This window comes from Bubalus bubalis, chromosome 6 (assembly GCF_019923935.1).
Source record: "Bubalus bubalis isolate 160015118507 breed Murrah chromosome 6, NDDB_SH_1, whole genome shotgun sequence".
Lineage (NCBI taxonomy): Eukaryota > Metazoa > Chordata > Mammalia > Artiodactyla > Bovidae > Bubalus > Bubalus bubalis.
The window spans coordinates 54401327-54422860 of record NC_059162.1 but is presented as its reverse complement, the minus strand read 5'-3'; the positions used below and the strand labels follow the sequence as shown (position 1 = coordinate 54422860).

The 21534-nt window shown below is 42.0% G+C and overlaps 1 protein-coding gene across 2 annotated transcripts; it reads right to left on the bottom strand.

Moving 5' to 3' along the window:
* Positions 1-677: 677 nt before the first annotated feature.
* Positions 678-21125, bottom strand: LOC123334066 (guanylate-binding protein 7). 2 transcript variants are annotated; one of them, XM_044944731.2, is made up of 11 exons: positions 20974-21125; positions 16905-17100; positions 12631-12758; positions 10362-10471; positions 9963-10159; positions 6630-6875; positions 5442-5722; positions 3773-3985; positions 2462-2564; positions 1946-2139; positions 678-1088 (listed from the first exon to the last, which is right to left on the bottom strand). In XM_044944731.2, exons 2-11 carry the CDS (start codon positions 17092-17094, stop codon positions 855-857), a joined length of 1896 nt encoding a protein of 631 aa, XP_044800666.2. In that variant the 5' UTR covers positions 17095-17100; positions 20974-21125; the 3' UTR covers positions 678-854. The 2 variants fall into 2 exon arrangements, with proteins under 2 accessions (XP_044800666.2, XP_045022031.1); XM_045166096.1 differs by lacking the exon at positions 16905-17100 and having other exon boundaries at positions 20974-21066.
* Positions 21126-21534: the final 409 nt, after the last annotated feature.

Sequence of the window (21534 nt, the reverse complement as noted above, 5' to 3'; positions counted from 1 at the left end):
GTGCTTCATACAAATGTATACAGAGGTCTTAGGGGTGTTACATCATCTTCTGGCCAGGGGGCCTGCTGACAATTTATGACCCTCTCCTTGTGACAGCAGTCAGTCAACCAGGACACTTATTTCTCCAGGGGTGATTATTCTTAAAACAGACACCACCCAAATAAAGTTACATTCCTATAGGGTGAGGGTGTAGTGGGTTTTAGTTAAGGAAAGAATTTACTTAGCCTAAGGTCTAACGTGATTAATATCAAAGGTTAATACTTATTTCTATATATTCATTAATGTGTGTGAGGGCAAGGGATGTGGAGACTTAGCAGTAAGCATTGGCTCAACAAATGAAAAACCCTTCACCAATACAATTTCTAATCAGACCACTATACTTATACTAATGGTTTTCTAACTTTTCTAAGGAACCTGTTTTTAGAAGGTTTAAAGCATCTCGTGCCTCTCACGGTTGGGAGGCTGTGAGCAATCACATGTGGCCGGACAAGCCTGTCAGGCAGGCTAGAGAACCTTCAGAGGAGTTTGTAAGTTGAAACACTCCTGTCACGCCCAGGAATTATTATTAACTGGAGCTCTAAGTTAACTCCTTCTCAGAAAGAGGTAGTGGGGGACAGCCCCCCGTAAAGTCAGAGGTGTAGGTGAGAACACAAAGTAGTAAAGTAGGCAGGCTCTGGTTATGGGGGTAGATGCTCAAGGATTTCCAGGGGGATGCCTGAGGCTCGATCCCGCCTTTGCGTATGTCGAGCCTCCTTCCTCATGACCTTTTCCACGGGCGGAGTGCCTCACGCTGGCCCCCAACAATGAACTGTAGTGTTACACTACTAAAACATAAGAAGCGTTCCAAAATACACTTAGTAGGGTTTCTCAGCCCCTTTCATACGATCACTGAGAAGTTTCAGTCCCATACCAAGTACTTTATAAGCCCCAGGGAGTACTGCAATCAATGCCATGCTCGCCATATCAAGGACATCTGAAATATTGAAGGACTTTTCAGTTGTTTGAATATCTTCTTTTAGTTGATCTATCTCTTTACTTAATGCCTCAGCTTCCTTTTTGAATCCTTCTGTGAGTAACTCTTTTTGCATCTGTAAAAAGAAGAGTCCCTTTTTGAAAATACCCCAAATCAGCATTTTGTGTCAAACTACTACAGTTGATATGCATGTGTGTCTATTCTCTAACACTTTATATGTTTATTTTTTATATATATTATTCTAATATTTGCAAACATTTGCAACACAGAAGGGAGAGCATCCAGGGTTTAGAGCTTCCCATGTTCCTTCAACACGATCTTCTTGGGTACAGAGAAGTTGGGTATAGGTCAGGTCTGAAAACTACCCCAGGGAGAGGTTCCAGCCTCATAAATACACTTCGGGAGAACATGTAGGTGAGTTCTAAATATTTGTCAGTTTCACTGAGGTAGAATGACCACACACATGTCACCAAGATGGCACTGCTGACTCACTCAGAACTCTAGCTATCAAACTCCAGGCTGCGACAAAGAATGCGTTTAGTTTAGGTGTATAAAATGGATCAGGAGACATGGAAACAAATGTAGCAAATTTTACAGCTTTCAGCATCCAGTATTTCATACCGGCACAACCTGATATTTTCAGGAGCAGATGGAACTATTCCAGGTCTCTGATGGTTGTATCCCAAATTCTAAGGACTCTAAGACTGAGGTCCTATTCACTTGGGAACAAATGTGATGCTATAATCACTGTGAACAGCAGTCCAGGAGCCTGGCTGGTCCCATTCAAACCCTAACACTACAGAAGGTGCCGAGTCTTACAGACATAAACCGATTCACATCTCTTTGATGTTACAGTGAATCCTGTGTTTTTGTATTTCCCTCCGGGAGCTGACTTGAGGTCAAATTGCCGTCCCTTTATTCCTGAGGAGTTAGGGTTTCCCCAAGGTGCCGCCCAGGCCCATCTAGACTTACCTTCAGCTTGTGCTCCAGCATCGTTTGCTGCTCTCTCCGAAGGTTTTCTCTTTCTCTATCCATCTTCTCTTGCAGTTGGGCCAGGTTTTCTTTGAAGCTTCTCTCTTGTGCCTCCATTTTTTGTTCCTCTTCATTCTGTTTCTCTCTTAGCAGCTCCTGTTCCCTCTCAGCTGCATCCTTCTTGGCACACTCAGCTGTTCCACAAGAATTGTAAAGAGGGGAGAACTTGACTTATGTTGAGCTATCACCTTCTTTGCTCAGAGATAAGGTGCCTTTAATATTGTGGGAGGGAGTCTGACTGTTCCTGCTACCACAGACAACATGCTTCAGCATATGATGTAGAAGCACTGATTGGATGGACATATAACCCAAACTCCCCCATTTACATCCACATGTAGCAGAGAGGTTCCATGGAAGAAGAGGAAGCTCTGGTGTCAGGAAGTGTTTGTTCCCACACCTGCCAAATGGCAGCACAAGAGCCACCTTCCCCTCTGAGAGCTCAGTCCACCCCTGTACCTGCCATGGCTTCGTCCGCATCTGTGAGGGCCTGGTCTGCCTGCAGGATGGCTTCCTCTACTCCTGCCTGTGACTGCAGGAAGCTCTGGAGGACCTGGTTTGCCTGAGGAAACAACAAGGAGCAAAGACTTGTCAGGTAGAAAAGACGTAGTGTCTTGCTGTGGAAATTATTGTTCAGTAAACAACAGACTGTATCCTATAAATTCTCCATCCTTTGTAGGCTCCCCAAATGGTTACAGACCTGAGAATTATGTGCATGTCTACAAACACTCATGGAGTATTTGCTTGGAAGGCCAGTGGAGCTGATTTTCAGTCTCCGAGGGCCTGGGTAAAGAAGAGTCTAGCCCTTACACAGTGCACACTAAATCTCACGTGTCCCAGGACCCAGAGAATAAACACTAACTTGATAGGAGCCTGGGTCAGACCTACCTGCTGACCCTGGAGAGTCTCCCAGATTGGCTGGAGGCAACTGGAGCTTCTCTTGGGGACATAGACACTGGCAGAAGACATTCTGGGAAGCTCCTTCCACCACTTGGACACTGGGGCTGGCGAGCACCATTTTGGAATCTTCCCTCAATCTTATTAGCCCCAAGACCCAGCCCTGCCCTAATGCAATGGTCTGCAGATGCCAGTCCTGGGAGGCCTCAGGCCAAGCAACTGACTAGACATGCATGCAGCTCCATCCACCAGCAGATCTCCTGAGCCCACAGCTGCCTCTGGACATGGCTATGCCTACCAGAGGGCCAGGGACCCAGTCCCATTCACCAGGACACAGGCACGAGACCTGAAACTCCAGCACCCTCCAGCCAGAGACCCTGGGACACATCAGGGAAAGATACCAGGTGCAAAAGACCTCAGTTTCTCAGTCTGCAGGGCCAGTCCACTCACTAGCAGGCCATGTCATTCCTGGGACCAGCTGGGTTCAAGACCACCTGGACCAATATCAGGCCAACAGAATCTTCAAAATCCCCCAGATCCAGGAGCCTAACAGCTCTACCATTGTCAACACATGCTCTGGAACTCCTGGACCCTGCACCCAGACCCCAGGACATGGCTCTCTCCTCTAGTAGCGTGTGACTAGGCCTAGGACCTGACTCACCCACCAGTGGGCAGCCAATAGACCTGGGATCTCCTGGACTCTTACTCAACTCATCAGAAAAACAGCCCTAGACTCAGAACCCTCCTGGGGTTCCAAGTCAGCCTCCTCATGACCAGCTGCCTCTGTGCAAATCAGGATCTGGCAACCAAATGAACCAACAAAGATCGTTTGACTCCAATCCACTGCTCTTTCCCAATCCCATTACTCCTCACCTTAACTCCTTTCCTGGGAACCAGTTTATAGTCTTGTTCAAACTTGTTCCTTGCTTCTATATAGAGACTGTGTCCTCCAGGGACAAAGAATGTGCCTCCTGAAATACTTTTCATCAAGGATTCTGAAAGCTGTTTAAGCTCAGCCTCATAATATTTGACAGAAGCCTCTTCATTCTGGATCATGAAACTGTCCTTCGTTTTCTCCATGATGTCCTGCCAAGGAAATAAGGGAAAATTCAATAGAAAGAAGTTGGTAGACAGGATGGTCCAGCTGTGCTCCCTTGGAAGAAGCAGTCTGACAGCATCAGGGCACAGGAGACTCAGAATACTAGACATGGAGTCAGCCATCAGTTGTAGTCCCAGTTCTGACCAACTCTTTGTGTGACTTGTATGAAGTCCCCTAAATTCCCTGGGCTCAGTGTCAATGTCTGTGCAATGAATGGGTTGGCAGAAACAAAGTACTATTTTAACAGCATTAGCATTAATAGTGATCTATCCATCACCAATGAACAACAAAAAGACAATTATGTCTTAAAGTAGAGCTTCTTCTGCCAACTTGGGTGGTAAGGATAAAACATACATACATAGGAAATCAAGTTCCTACTAATGAATTAACTATACACTGAGCAGGGCCTCCCAGGTGACACAGTGGTAAAGAATCCGCATGCCAGTGCAGGACACGCAACAGATGCTGGTTCAATCCTCGGGTTGGGAAGAACCCCTGAAGTAGGAAATGGCAGCTCACTCCAGTATTCTTACCTGGAAAATTCTGTGGACAAAGGTGCCTGGGGGGCTATAATCCATGGGATCTCAGAGTGAGACGTGACTTAGTGAAACAACACCACACCAATTAGAGTTTTCAACTTTTCTTATATTCTCATTTCATTGAGAATTTGAGTGTGTGAAAATATAGGAAAAGAAATTTTTGCTTGTACTTATAAATTCCAATCAGGCTTGTTTTCTCAATATGAAGTACGAGATTTTTGTAACATAATGGTAAAGCAAGACTGAAAGACTTTCAGTGAAGGTGCTAAAGGTAAGCAGAATTGTGATCGCTAAGAATTCTCTTTCCCAGGGTCCACACTCTACCTAGTCCCTGGACTTATGAATATGATGAACAATTATTCTGTGTACAGACTATATTGCATGGAACATTTTGACTTCACAAAATGGAGATTACTCAGGTGGATATTTCCTGGTCACACTTGCACTTTACATGTTATTCTTCTCTAGTTGGTAGCAGAAGTGGTAGCCCGAGAGATTAGAAATAGAAGAGGAAAACAGTGTGCCATTGCTGCATTGAAGAAGGAGGGGAGTTCCCCAGAATGTCCATGTGGATACCAAGTAATTTGAACCTTGTTTTTAGCTATGGTACACCAAGCAGAATACCCACAGACCCTGAGTGGGATCTGACCTGAGGAATGATAAGCTAATTGATGTGTGTTGTTTCAAGCTGCTAAGAGCAGAGTAATTTGTTTCACCATAACAGAAAATAAGAAGCCCAATTTTTAGAAAAGTGATGACCTGTAGCCTGTAGAGCCCTATCACTCATTAGAATCTAAACTCCTTTTATGATAAGAAGCACCGGGACCATTTTGTCAGAAAGGGGGAGTCTCAGTATCATTCCAGAAGAAAGGAATCAGGAAGCATATATTCTAGGACACATTACCACGAGCTTCTTCTGGAACATCCGCTTGTCATCCTTGAAGGAGCGCTCCATGAAGATGGCAATGGCTTCCTTCTCACAGGCTGAATGCACCTCCAGCAGCTCCTGAAGCGTGTCTGTGGGAAGGTTCAGTCGCTGGGTCATCTGCTCACTGTAGTGATCAGCTGCCTTCTGCACGGCTGCTGAGTTCTCACACTCAGCCAGAGTTATTACTGCGTTCTCCAAACAGGGAACTCCTCCACTGTTGATGGCATCTACGTAGGCCTCCACCAGAGTCCCCAACCCTGAAAGATACATGATATTTATTAAATGGAGAGAGAATTCTTACCTGTTGTATAGGTTTAGAGATTAGCACCTTAAAAAAAAATCACTACAATTTTATGGAAGTGGAAGTTTCCTTTTCCTCTATTTATTCTTCTCCTCATTCTATTTACTCATTCTTGTATCCCTCTCCTGTTTGACCTATGAATCTACTTGTTTATAATAACATCACTATGTCTACTATTCACTCTATCTTTTATGGTTCTCAAATTCATCATATTACAATATTGAACAAATGATCTCAAACAATATGCCCAAGATTCTCCTAGATCACTTTCCCTATTGTAATAAAATAAAAAGAACTTATTATAGATATAAGTACATTACATAGCTTGTGGGCATTATTTGTAAATGAAAATGCCTTCTTGAAATGTCATCAAGAATTTCAGGACAGTTGAAACAAACATGAAACCAAGCAGGGCTCATCGCAGCATGACTGCCCAGGTGGCATGTCCGTGAAGCCAGCCCTGTACATAAGATTGTATTTACATTTGTTTCTCAGACTCTCGATGAACTTACACAGATTCATAACTACTATTTATGTCCTGTTTCATGTAAATTCACAAAATATCTTGCCTATTCTCACTCGAAACACTTATCCCTTCAGACATCTCATCACCATGAAGATTTCTATCTTTAATTTATATCATTAATGTATAGTTTCATGAGATTTGGTAGACTGCAAAGCACTTATATATGCTTCTTTAAATGAATAAACATGCATTTTCATGAGTGGTGTGAACATCCATTTTCCAAGTCACATGGAGAAGAAAACACAACTACAGAGAAACCAAGAGAAATTCAGAGTGTAATCACAAGTTTACCGCACACTGAAGCACAGAGAGACATGAGGTAGCGAAGGAGACTCACCTCCCCCAGTGACAGTGATTCCTTCTCTTAGGGTCTTGGGCTTTGCATGGGTAAAGATATATGAGCAAAAATCTTTTGACTGCTTCTGGAAATTCACATCCAATTGGTTATCTGATAGTTCCTCAACATGGAGTAATAGCTTTCTGTCATTTGTAGGCCGGTCAAAGACAAAGCACTTTCTTTTTGGAAAAAATTTCCTGATGCACTCTCTGGTCATGTTGGAATTTTGAATTTTGGGATCCTTGCCTGCAGAATTGGAAAAAGAGCAATCATGAAAGGAATAGAGGCCTGAGGACTTTCAGTCCCAAGGATCTTTGCATCACTATAACTCTTGTTATTCTCAAGAATAACAACAGACTGGTTCCAAATTGGGAAAGGAGTACGTCAAGGCTGTATATTGTCACCCTGCTTATTTAACTTATATGCAGAGTACATCATGTGAAATGTTGGGCTGGATGAAGCACAAGCTGGAATCAAGATTGCCGGGAGAAATATCAATAACCTCAGATACGCAGATGACTCGTGTATCTCCTATTATTGAATTATGCAAATCAATCTTACACTAATCTACCCAGGGGTGGAAAATCCCCTCGCCCTCTTTTTTTGTGTATCTCTAAGAGCAAAGCAAGTACTTCTGAGGAGACGGGGGAGGAATCCATTCTTAGTGACAAACTTCTGATTCTTTTCCTTAACTTTCCATGCTGTGCAGTGGATCAACTACTTATTAGATGTTTCTTGAGTAATAGATGAATCCAAGAAATTGTCAGAAATATTTTTCTGATATTACAGTTCCCACGTGAGAAATGACATATGGGCTCTATAGTAATGTGATGGTAGAAATAAAGATATTTATTATATATTTATGATATTGCTGGGAAAATAACCTGTGGAAGACAAATGATACTCAGGATGTGAAGAAACGCTTCATAAATCAGAGAAAACAAGTACACACATTGTAGATATGATTGGCGATTACTTTAGCACACACCATTTCATGTTAGTGTAGCCTCAATGAAACCACTCCCAAAGAAAGGCAATGCCAAAGAATGTTCAAACTACCACACAATTGCACCCATCTCACATGCTACCAAAGTAATGCTCAAAACTCTCCAAGCCAGGCTTCAATAGTATGTGAACCATGAACTTCCTAGATGTTCAAGCTGGATTTAGAAAAGGCAGAGGAACAAGAGCTCAAATTGCCAACATCCACTGGATCATCAAAAAAGCAACAGAGTTATGGAAAAACATCTACTTCTGCTTTATTGACTATGCTAAAGCCTTTGACTATATGGATCACCATAAACTGTGAAAAATTCTTCAAGAGATGGGAATACCAGGCCACCTTACCTGCCTTCTGAGAAATCTGTATGCAGGTCACGAAGCAACATTTCGAACTGGACATGGAACAACAGACTGGTTCCAAATTGGGAAAGGAGTATGTCAAAGCTGTATATTGTCACCCTGCCTATTTAACTTATATGCAGAGTACCTCATGCGAAATGTTGGGCTGGATGAAGCACAAGCTGGAATCAAGATTGCTGGGAGAAATATCAATAACCTTAGATACGCAGATGACACCATCCTTATAGCAGAAAGTGAAGAAGAACTAAAGAGCCTCTTGATGAAAGTGAAAGAGGAGAGTGGAAAAAGTCGGGTTAAAACTCAACATTTAAAAAACCAAGATCATGGCATCTGGTCCCATTACTTCATGCAAATAGATAGGAAAACAATGGAAACAGTGACAGACTTTATTTTGGGGGACTCTGAAGTCACTGCAGATGGTGACTGAAGCCATGAAATTATAAGACACTTGCCAAATGGAAGAAAAGTTATGACCAACCTAGACAGCGTATTAAAAAGCAGAGACATTACTTTGCCAACAAAGGTCCATCTAGTCTAAGCTATGGTTTTTCCAGTAGTCATGTATGAATGTGAGAGTTGGACTATAAAAAAAGCTGAGCACCAAAGAATTGATGCTTTTGAACTGTGATTTTGGAGAAGACTCTTGAGAATTCTTTGGACTGCAAGGAGATCCAACCTGTCCATCCTAAAGAAAATCAATCCTGAATATTCATTGGAAAGACTGATGCTGAAACTGAAACTCCAATACTTTGGCCACTTGATGCAAAGAACGGACTCATTTGAAAAGTCCCTGATGCTGGGAAAGATCAAAGGCAGGAGGAGAAGCAGACAACAGAGGATGACATAGTTGGATGGCATCACCGACTTGATGGACATTAGTTTGAGCAAGCTCAGAGAGTTGGTAATGGACAGGGAAGCCTGACGTGCTGCCATCCATGGGGTCACAATGAGTTGGACATGATTGAGCAACTGAACTGAACTGAAACCAGGAGACCTCATCTCTTCTTTGCATAATTTTACACTGGATGTGGTTATTATATAGAAGGATTCTGGGCATCTACCAGTAGTTCAACAAATACTTATTTATTGAAAGAATGAACAAGTTATTGAAAGTGAAACTTAATCACTTAGTTATGTTCAACTCTTTGCAACCTCATGGACTGTAGCTTGCCAGGTTTCTCTGTCCATGGAATTCTCCAGGCAAGAATACTGGAGTGGGTAGCCATTTTCTTCTCTGGGAGATCTTTCCAACCCAGGGATTGAACACAGGTCTCCTGCATTGCAGGCAGATTCTTTACCAGTTGAGCCATCAGGGAAGTAAATGAGTAAGTGAACAAAAATGAATATTACTTCCAGGTACCACTCTGCTAAAATAATTTGAATAACTAACTTATTATATTAGCTGACATATACTATGTCAGGTTCTAGGATGAAGAGTGTGATATTATGAGGAAGAGCATATAAAGGATCTGACAGTCTTACTGGAAGGACATGGCAGTGCTTTTTTCCTGAACTCTGTAGTGTATAAATAGCCTATCTATCAATATGAAGAATGTAGCTACCTATGCTGGTAAGATACACTGTGTTAAAGGTACTTAGAAATTTGTCCTTTTGTTTACCTTTGGATTCTGGTTCGATGGATTATCTTTCTCAAATAGAAAAGGAGAAGCACTTAGATTTTCTATGTAATATAAGTTTATGTGAGCCTTTTTTTTTTTTCATGGTATTTATTTCTCTAAAATCATTTGGTCTAATATAGGATTCCACATTTCCTCTGTGAGCTTAAGCTCTGGTCACTAGAGTTTTCCCAGTAACAATAATGACTGAAGCCACCATCTGTCATTCACCAGGCACCATTAGCATGGCCTCAGCTCAACCTCAAATCAAGACTGACATCAAGTGCTGAATGTCAGAGCTCTGTTGACCCTACCTCCTACTGAACCACCCAACACTCTGGCCCTGCTCTGATACCTGGAATCAACTTCAAGGCATTCTGCAGGTACTCATCTTCAGTGATGGGGTATCCATCTAACTCCAGTTCCAATGTGAAATCCCGCACAGTCCAGATGAAGTCTGGAAAGAAACTCAGAAACTCGAATGAGCCTTCTTCCTCATCAGAGCTGGGAGATGATTTGGTTCTGATTAACTCTGTTAGTTCAGTCACATAGCTGTGATTAGCTAAGGAATAAAAAGCACCCTCCAACACAATTTCTAGATTTGGCCCCAAAACACATTATATCAACCTTCTCTTTTGCCCCATTTTCCCTCTATGTCAGCCATGAGAATGGAATCATGGGAAAGAAGAAACAGTATCAGTCGCTAGTGCCATAAACTCAATGAAATGTGCTGGTTCAGTTCCTGGAAGGATACTGCAGCTGTTCCAGGGCCTGGTGGTTGATGGTGCTCATGCTGTTGTAGACAAAGGTGCTGCTCAGGAGCACGGCCAGGGCAAAGATCCACGAGTCATTCTTGGAATCCCCCTAAAAAGTACATTACAGTGTGAGGATGCTACTCCTCCTTCTCCCATATGGTTGTTCATTTACTATAACAGTTGTACTGTAATTAAATAGTAAGACAAGTAACATAAATTTTCAAGACAATGCTAAATGCAAACCTTTTTGGTGTTGACACTGATCCCTCTAAGCACTTTGGTGTGGTTAGCTATTAACAGAAGTGAATGACATCATAAATGTGCATCAGGCTTGTCTCCTGGCTCAATGGTAAAGAACCCACCTGCCAATACAGGAGACGTGGGCTAGATCCCTAAACTGGGAAGATCGCACATGCTGTGGAGGAATAGCCCGTACACCACAACTATTGAGCCTGTGCTCTAGTGCCCGAGAGCTGCAACTACTGAGCCCATGCACTGGAACTACTGAAGCCCATGCACCCTACAGCCTGTGCTCTGCAACAAGAGAAGACCCAGGAGTGAGAAGCCTAAGCACTGCAGCTAGAGAGTGGCCCCCACTGTCTGCAGCTAGAGAAAAGCCCGCACAACAACCAAGACCTAGTGAAGTCAAAAATGAAATAAATAAATAAACAGAATTATTTTTTTTAATGTCAAATGTTTAGTACAGTGCCTGGAGCACATAAGTTATGCAATAATAAATGGGCCATGATTCCTTTGCACTTATTTTCTTGATCATAGGCTATGTTATGAACTAGTGTTATTCAATTAAATTCATCAACTATTCATTGTGCATTTACAAAACAGTGGATACAACATCTGCTTATATGGATATAAAGTTTCCTATGACAGTCCCTTCTTAGAGAGATGGAGGGGCAGATTATCTGGCAACATGTAAAGACATCCAAGATGCCAGGCATGAAACCTAATACTATACTGTAAAAGACAAAGGGGATGATTTCAAACGAACCAGAAAATGTACTCTGTGCATTCAGAGCCAGATGTGATTGTGTCTGACAGCGATATGGCATTAGGTTAAAAAGAGCTGGGCTTTAAAGAAATGACAGAACATGGACTTGTGCAGTTACAGGGACCATGCACGTGGAGGGCCCACAGAAACCAATCTCAGTTGTCAGAGAGTGTGATCAGAAAGCGTATTACATGCTCATTTTATTTGACTGAAGTAGTGGTGACCCATGTGGTCATAGATGATGAGGCTGAAAATGAGATTCAGGAGAAGTCGAGTGACTTTGGAACAGAGTATATATTGCCGAGACACACTACAGGTAGGGAGGGCAGCAAGTTCTGCTGCTATCAGTGTGCAGTCTGGTGTGCTTTGGTTTCTTAACAAATACAATTAGACAAAAAGAAGAAGGTCATGCAACCTAGAATCTAGCAGGAGTTAGTCGACCATCTTGGGTTCACACTGAGATGATTAGTGAATACTTTAAATCTGGATTTTTAAACTCAGAATTTCTGAATTCATGCCCTAAATCCTTTTCTGCAGTGATGAAAGTCAAAGATTCAATGCTACTACTTTTAATTTAGAAGCAGATTAATATAAATAAGGAGAAAATTTGATTGCAAGTAACACTGTGAAGACAAAATACCTAATATTATCCCATTTACATTCTCCTCATGAGTCTAGCTCAAGTTTTTATAGAATTTATTGAAGAATTCCTCTTCAGAGATCCAAAACATGGAATAAAATGCTCCTGGTATGTTGGAAGCTTTTCTGCAGATTTAAAAAATAGTTTATTTGCTGAATCTACTTTCATGATTCCTACTTCCAGCTTGATTAACTCTACACATCTGAACCTGTAGATCCAGTTGACTGCGTGAATTACAGCTTTCACTAAGATTTCTTCCCAAACCTAAAAAACTGGGGTAAGGCCTCACTCTTTTTTTCATGGGTCTGCTTATTTTTTATCTCCCCAACTCAGCTCTGGGTTATACTTCACTCACAGTTGCACTTAACACAGAGCCTTAGATTTGAACCCAATACATATTTGTTAACTTCCATCTTTCACCCCAGTGTTAAATATAAGGAGATGTGTCCCCAGTAACCAAAGTATTGATCTTATTAAAGAGAAAATTCAAGGAAAGAGAATTTAACCTCATTATTTATAACTGGATTTGCAGTGTACAGGAATATGTTGTAAAAGTTGAATTGAGGCGAGAAATTGAATTTGTAAGTGGAGTGTCAGGAGTAAAGAAGATTCCCTGCCTTACCTTCTCCACATCACCCAGACCCTCAGTGTCCAGAAGGACCAGGGTGTGGTTCTCCTTGGAGGGGTGGGGCACACACCACATCCAGATGCCCTTGGTTTCAGACCTCACTGTGGAGCCCAGACGGAAACCTGCACAGAAAGAGGAAGCAATGTAAAGTAAGAGCAGGTAGTCCAGGCCGCCCACAGGTTACTTTGGGTGAACTTGTGTGCATGTGAGTGCCTGCCTGTGGGGAGGATGCTTTCACTTCAACAAGTACAGAAGATCCAACCTCTACACATATTCAGAACCTTCTCAAGAAACACTTTGTGTCCCCTATTCATCTCTTACCATTAATAGCTCAAACTGTGCCACATTCTTAAATAATGTTAGCTCTATTAACCTCTCTACATTTGTCTGACACTGAAGAGCTCCCTTATCCTCCACTTTCAGATGGACTTTTACCAGTGAGAGGTAACAGTAGGAGATTAGAAGGCAGGCACCTGTTGCCCTGGCTTCCACCCTGATGAACCATGGTGTCCCGGTGCCTCTGTTCCCATATTTAGTCACATCTCCTTTTTGGTAAAGAATTGGTCTGCAATACAGGAGACCCTGTTTGATTCCTGGGTCAGGAAGATCCCCTGGCGAAGGGATAGGCTACCTACTCCAGAATGCTTGGGCTCCCCTGGTGGCTCAGATGGTAAAGAATCCACCCACAATGGGGAAGATCTGGGTTCAATCCCTGAGTTGGGAAGATCCCCTGGAGGACGACATGGCAACCCACTCCAGTATTCTTGCCTGGAGAATGCCCATGGACAGAGGAGCCTGGTGGGTCACAGTCCGTGGGATCACAAAGAGTCGGACATGACTGAGCAACTAAGCACAAGACCTTGATCTTTACCACATCTGGAATCCACTCACTGCTTGTCTCTTCATGCTGTAGGAGATATCAAAGCTACTTGACATTGTTCCTGCCACCCTCTGAGTGTTTCTGCATTACTTCATTGGTTCCCTTTGCTCAGCTCATGCCCTTGTAATCGTCCCTCCAATAAACATCTTCAGTTCCCCTCTAAGTGGATTCTCTGTGTCCTTTCACAACCTGCATTGATACATCAACTTTTGTTAGTTTTATTCCTCTTCTTCCTCCTCGTATTTTCCTCATTTCTCTTCTCCTCTTCAAAAATGATGAATTCTTTGTTTACTGACTCACACAGAGATATAACAGAAGGGAAAGCAAAACAGACCTGTAAGACTTGCTTGCCCTTCTTTCTCAAGGCTTAAGCCCAGAGATGGGAGAGGATGTGAGGTACATGCCTAAGAAGCTGCAGGTAAGATATCTCACCCAACAGTCCAAGATTTTGACCTTGGTCAGATGCCAATACTCCCTTCAACTGAGAATAGAAATGGATATGATGCAATACCTAAGGGAGCATGGTTCAACATGGCTCAGGCCATTCAGTGCCACATCTTGTGTGTTCTGCTCAAAGTGGGTATAGGACCTGAGACGATCTTCACTCTTCTACATCATGAGGGCATTTGACTGTGTGCTGATTAATACAGAGAAATGTGAACTCTCAGTTCCTCCAGGGAGAAAAGACAAGCTATAAGTGGAGGTCATCACAGTCAGTTATGAGATGTAAAGAACAGACAACGGTATTACCACAGGAGAGAAAATACTGACTTGCTTCTGCTAGTCAACCCTGACTGGGTGCTAATTTGTGCTTTCTTCTTCCTGTGATATGACTCATGTGGTAAGTCACAATTCAGATGTTTTAAAACATGACTGCTTAGTCGCTAAGTTGTGTCCGACTCTGTGGTCCCATAGGCAGTAGCCCACCAGGCTTCTCTGTTCATGGGGATTGTCCAGGTAAGAATATTAGAGTGGGTTGTCATGCCCTCCTCCAAGGGATCATCCAAAACCAGGATCAAACCCAGGTTTCTTGCATTGCAGGTGGATTCTTTACCAACTGAGACACCAGGGAAGCCCTAAAACATGACTAGGTTAAAGGTTTCCTCAGTAGGAAAATCATCTCTTTATTACCAGATGTTATCTCAAGTAGCAAAAGAAAGAATGTTCCTCAAACTCCTTGCATGTATCTCTTTCTTAGAGTTCTGAAATCTTAAATCTCTCCAAAAATGACCTATTTATTAATTTACACTGGCAAGCAAAAGCATCCTCCCCTGATTGGTGATCAATTTCCTTTCAAAGAAAGACAAACTTAAAATGTCTTCTTTTAAGTCAGTAAGAGATTGCAAAGGAAAAATGAGAGTGGGAGAAAGGAAGAAAAAAGAGAGATGGGGGAAGAGAGAGAGAGAGAGACAGACACAGAAACAGAGAATTTGAGTGAGACACTGAGATATTTCAGGGACCCTTAGAGTTTAGTGAACTGAGGTTCTATTCCCTAATTGTGCTAAGCTGCTGGGCCACAGAGGAAGGCATTAGGAAAGAAATGGTGTGTCTTCTTAGAAATGCCCAACAGGACATGGGTGTATTATCCTAAAAATTAGAAACAAGTCAGGCAACTTGGTAGAAAAAAACCCTCTTGAAATAGGAAAGGCAAAAGGCAAATATATGAAAAAGTGCTCAAACCTATTTGTAGTGAGGCAAATAACAAGCAACTATATAGACACCAGATTGACAAAAGTTTAAAAATGTTTTTACTGAAATTTTGTGAAAATGTGGAAAATTTAAATCGCTGCTAATAAGCACATAAACTGAACATAAAGCTAAAAAGGCTGTTTGATGTTATCCAGAAAGGCTGAAGACAAACACTTCTTGATTCAGCAATTCCACTTCTAGGTAAAACATAAGGAAGTTAGTATATACACATACCAGGATATAGATGAACAATAATCATGAGAGCACCATTCATCAAAGATAAAAGTTGCAAATAATGCCAGTGTTCATCAGCAACAAATGGATCAGTAAATTGTGATATCCTCTGTCAGTTTAAAAGTACAAAATAGTGAAAGTACTTACAGACACCCATGACAAACTAGATGAACCTCATAAACTTCTTATTGAGAATATGAATCAAGATCCCAATGAATACCAGAATGTACTTTCCTCTATAAAATTTAAGCTATTTTTAAGAAATAGTCGCATATATTGTAAAACAGTATTTAAATATAAAGAATGAAAGGAGGTACCATGAAAATCAAAACATCGGTGAGCTCCAGTGAGGGTGTAAGAGGGTGTGATTTGGGCTTTTGGGTGTTGGTGATGTTTTATTTCTTACTCTGGGCAGCAACTGAACAGTTGATCACTTCATACTTATCAACTTTTTAATATGTATATATATATTTTTATGTATTCTTCCATAAGTGTTATTATATGTGTGTGCTCAGTCTTGACTGACTCTTTGTGACTCCATGGACTATAGTCCCCCACGCTCCTCTGTCCATGGCATTTTCCAGGAAGAATACTGGAGTGGCTTGCCATTTCCTTCTCCACGGAATCTTCCCGACCCAGAGATTAAACCTGAGTCTCCTGCATCTCCTGCGCTGGTAGGCAGATTCTTTACCACTGCACCACCTGGGAAACCTGAAAGTATTGGTCGCTCAGTGGTGTCTGATTCTTTGCAACCCCAATGACAGTAGCCCATAGCTGCCAGGCTCCTCTCTCCATGGAATTCTCCAGGCAAGAATATGGGAGTGGGCTGCCATTCCCTTCTCCAGGGGATCTTCCTGACCCAGGGATTGCAACCAGGTCTCCTGCATTGCAGGCCGTCTTTACCATATGAGCCCCCAGGGAAGCCCCATCTATGTGCCTTAGAGTTCACATATTAGAAAAGACTAGTTAGAGAAAGAGAATATGTATAGTTATTAAAGTTTTACTGTGAAATTAAACCAAAAGGAATGCATGGTAGTCTCGTTGAGGTATAGGATATGGGGATTTTGCTGTTGGTGCTCCCTTCTATTTTCTAAAATAAGACATATTAAAAAATATTTGTGTGCTGCTTGGAATGACTCTGTGCTTTAGGGCAAACGTGGTGAAGGAGAAAGGAAGGCAGTAATTGTTGAAGATGAGCCCGAGAAGACGGCAGTGGATGGAATCAGGATGAACGAGGTAGATGTTCTGATGGGATTGGGAACTCTCCATCACTGGACAGAAGAGTGAACATTGTGGAGGGATGGGTTTGAAGTTATAAACTCGGTGGTGAGAATTAGAAGTTTTTTCAGCGACGCGGGTGGGGGAGTTAGGCTCTTCCTTAACATGATCCTAGAGGAGGAGGATCAGCAGGCTGTGTTACCATGCTTTCAAGCAAGAGTCCTGAACGACACTTAACAAAACTCACCGTGGTTCCGTCCTGCCAGGCGGTTCATCAGGTAGGATTTTCCGGTCCTATACAGCCCTGCGATGGCCACCGCCACCACAGGCTGAGATATCTGCTCGAGAATCTTTATTGCTCTAGGATTGACTGTCAGCTGATTGTTCTGGTTTCTTACCAGACAGATGGGGTCCATTATGGTGGATCCAGATACCATGGGAAGCTGTAACCCAGAGAAACAACTCAGTAGAACACAAGGTCTCCAGAGGGGTGGGATGGGGGGCAGGAGGGAGGCTCAAGAGGGAGAGGATATATGTATGCATATAGCTGATTCATATTGTTGTACAGCAGAAACTAACACAACATTGTAAAGAAATTATATTTCAATTAAAAAATAATAAAATATGAAAAAAACCCAAAAAACCCCTACAGGGTCCTGAGGTCAATCCTCATGGTTACCAAAGTCATATGCACATTAGTCTTCTGCTTGTGGAACTTAGATATCAATTCTCTTTGCTTTGTATATTTCAAAAAGGTAAGTATTTAGCTTAGTGTGCCAAGGCCTGTACAGGTACAGTATGTATATTATCTTATTGATCCTTAAATGAACCCTAACGCAACCTTGCCCACATGAGGCATACAGTGAACAGCCTGAGAACACAAAGCACTGATGATAGAGCTTTGAGAACACTAACATTTTAGGGGTAAGTAGAGACAGATGGGACATGAACGGGATGAGGAGTGACCAGAGATGATTTCTTGAGTTCCAGAATGATTTGATCACTCATTAATTGCACAAATATTTATTGAGAACCTTCCATGTGCTGGACACTTTTCTAGGAGCTTAGGATCAAACAGTGAACAAGGCAGATACAAATTCTTGCTTCATGGATCTCTATTCTAGTAAAGGAGACAAATAATATAGAAAGTGAAGAAATAAAATATCCACATATATGGATATTAGAGGGTGGTAAATGCTCAGAAGGAAATGAGCAGGGAATGGGACTTGAATTTACATGGAGATTAATCAGGGAAAACCTTGCCAACAAAGGAAAATGAATGTGACTGGTGACCAGATGAAGGAATCACTGGAGTAGGACGGGCTGGAGGAAGAGTAATTGTGAGAGATAGAAGTTGAGATAAAGATGCTGCTCTCTTTTAAAACAGCACAGATCTTTAAGGTACCTAACAAAGTTGCACATGTAATAATTAATTTACTAACTGAAATTAAAGGGTATTTCTTATTATTTAAGCAGATAGAGAAGAGATGCAAGCAACTTGGGTGTTATAAGGTCTGGCTAGATATGCCAGGGTTTCACATCTGGGCCAGGCTCTACTCTAAATGATTTCATCACCATGACTAGATGTTTCATGATCTTAGGAGACAGACAGAAGTCAGAAGGCTTTGACTGTTCCTTTATTTTCTCAAAAACAATACTAAGCAACATCCACATGTTTCCATATGTTACTGGCTGTGTGACGACGGAGAAGATTAATTCCTTTGTGCCTCAGTTTTTTCTTCTATACAATGGCAGCATTAGACATAAAAATCAATCTGTCATTAGGGTTATTTGGAGGATTAAATATCTCATGATGCTTACAATAGTCTTAAAATTATGCTGGTACATAGTAAATTCTATATAAGTATTGCTTTACAACTGAATGTCTGAATACAGGGACAGTAATTACTGAATGAAAGTGGAGGATTGGCTCTGACACTTCCCTCCCTGGTTGCAAGCAAGTGGGAGGACACAGCCCAAGAGGAAGATGAGCAGGCTGGGGAGATCCAGTGGTAATAGCTGAGAGGGAATAGCAGTGATGTAGGAAGAGTCAGGCTGGAGGAGTTCAGAGCTGCCCTGGGATGTCCAAATACAGGTTCTGGAGTCGGGCTGCCAGGGTTCAAACCTGAAGGTTCATAGCACTTATTTTCTGTTGATGCCTTGAAAAAGGAACTTAACTCCAACATCTTCTGTTTCTTAGAGGTTTATATGTAAAGCAACAATTCTTGATTCATTACAGTACAGCTGATAACAGGCTCTAAATCATGAAAAAATTTTTTTCTTGATTCATGTACTATTTTAATTAGACAGTGTGTTATAATGTGTCAGGGAGCTCTGTAAGCTGCAAATTGCCAAGAATTATAAGGTATCTAAAATCTTTTTATCAGAAAAAACATTTATTTATTTAACAGATTTCTTCAGAACGATTTCTTTTCTTTTTCTATAGTGGATTTGGAGCAGAAATGGAAGAGTAAAACATGACCTTTTACTGCTGTGTAAACCTGGAGAATTCCCTGACAGTAGTTGGGACTCTGTGCTTTCATTGACAAGGGTGCTGGTTCCATCCCCGGTCTGGGAAGTAAGATCTCACTTGAAGGCCTGTGTCCCCTCCCCCATCATGTATGTGCTGTGTGCTCCAGGCAAGAATAGTGGAGCCTGTTGCCATTTTCTCTTCCAAGGCATCCTGATCCAGGGATCAAACCCATGTTTCTGGTGTCTCCTGCATATCCTGCACTGGCAGGCGGATTCTGAGCCAATTGGGTTTCATGTGTCCCCAACCCCACCCCCCCCACACCCAAAATGAAACTCACTCAAATGGAGTCAGCAAGCCAGAAGAGGGCTTGTTGCAGAACTACAGACTGGAGGTCAGTTACGGAAGAATTGTCAATTATGGACCCCAAGGTAAAAATTTTCAACAGGGAAAGAGTTACCAATGACAACCCTCAAGAGGAAAAGGTGTACACTGCATCTCCTACAAGAATTGACTACCCCAGCAACTCAGTCAATGAGAATTGGTCATCACTCTTGAACTCTGACTTTTCTTTCCAAACCAAACTTCGCAGCCCCTTACTTTTCTCTATAATGTTCTTTTTCTTTGTTGGACTTCCTTATGGCTTTTTTTTTTTTTTTAATAGCTCGCTTGTCCCAAATTGCAATAACTCGACTATTTCTGAATAAATTCACTTTGGCTTGTAAAATAACTTTTATTTTTAAGGTGAATAGCTATAAGCAAGAGAAATTATGGAGTAAATATCTTAGACCAAATATTGATAAAGCTTTGTGTAAGTCAATGAGTCTACAAAGATTTTGTATTTTAACCCAAAGTATACTGAGGGACCAAAACCAAGAAGCTTTTAACTTCAAAATTAAGCACTTGCAGGTACTTTCCCAGCAGTCCAGTGGTTAAGACTCCCTGTTCCCAATGCAAGAGACAGGGGTTCCCTGGTCCAGGAACTAAGATCCCCATGTGCTGCATGGCATGGCCTCATAAATAAATACATATAAAACAACAAAAAGCCATAAAAAAGAAACTAAACAAATAGAAAAGAACAGTGCTAATAGAAGGCAGAAGATGACCAGCAAGTTTCCAAAGCTGACTGTTCAGAATTATCTGATAGTCAAGAATACCCCACACTGGAGATTTTCAGCAAGTACCAGAAGTTATTCTGAGGCTGTTAATGTATGTGCCACTCATTAAAAACCATGCATGATCAACAAACATGATTAGATCTTACAGTTATTAATAGCTTTTTTTAGTAAGAGTGAGATTGAATTATTCCAAAGAAAACAGTTCTGTATGTATTCAGAGTATCAAATGTTAAGACAAAAATAATCCCGAGTCCATCGTTTAGGATTTAAATTGGCTCTGTGTCTAGGACCATCTTTTTTGTTTGACCACTGCCCAGCGGGGTGCACTCAGGATGTGCCTGAGGAGGGCAAGAGGGGGCTAGGAGAAGAGACCGCACCCATCGCCTCGGCGAAGGGCGGGCTGGGGAGTGAGGGTGAGTTTGCGTCTTCAATCTCAAAAATGACTTCAGCTTCCTTTCCTCAGAAGACGTACCTGCTCTCCTGCTTTTTGCTGCAGCCCTGCTTAGATGCTCCAGGAGCAGCGGCGCCTCCGGGCGACAAGCCTGAAAGCAGCCTGGGATCCAAAAGGAGACTCGGAGCTGCCTGAACAATGTGCCCGGCCAGCCGCCACCCGCGGGCCCAGGGCCTCCATCTGCTCCTCTCCTCCCCCAGTGTGGGGTCTGCGCTGGGGGATTTATTGTTATTTAACCGAAGTGTGCTTGGAAGGTCAAGTTTAGGAGCAGACTTACCTGGAGCTGCAGCTGGGGGTCAAGTCAGTTGCTCTGGCTGGCTACTAGGGCTCTTCCTGCTTCTGGCTCCTCTGCAAACGGACTCATGCTCAGAAGCTGGAAAAAAAAAAAGCTGAAAAGCCAGCTGGTTATTAAAAGTGGTGGGGCTTATGGGAAACGAAATCAAAACCGAAAGGGATAATTGTTTTTTTTTTGTTTGTTTGTTTTTTAATGGAGGCAGGAATCTGGATGAATTCCAGGAAAGACAGGGAGACAGGTGTTCCTCCAGGCCTGGCTGGGTCAGCACAACTTTGTCCCTCCTCCACAGTTGGTTTGAAGGAAGTACAAGTAATGGTAGGATGAGTTCAACAGTCTGTCTCTCAGGGGTGTTTTGTCAGAGAGGGAGTTTATTAATGTTTCTTCACTTGAAAAATGTTTCATTTTTTTCCTTTCTCTTTCCTTTTTAAAAAGTGTTTTAACTCGATCTTTTTTTTCATTAGCAAAATAAATATGTGTGTATAAAATCCTCAATTTTATAGCCCAGACATATTCACTATTTTTTTAATTGGAGAATAATTGCTT

Coding starts and splice junctions, on each gene's coding strand:
- LOC123334066 (XM_044944731.2), bottom strand. CDS start 17,094: ATGGTATCTGGATCCACCATAATGGACCCCATCTGTCTGGTAAGAAAC. Junction 2,565..3,772: donor TTCCCAGGAAAGGAGTTAAG/GTGAGGAGTAAT, acceptor TTGTTTCCTCAG/GCAAACCAGGTCCTCCAGAG. Junction 1,089..1,945: donor TGCTGGAGCACAAGCTGAAG/GTAAGTCTAGAT, acceptor TTCTTTTTACAG/ATGCAAAAAGAGTTACTCAC.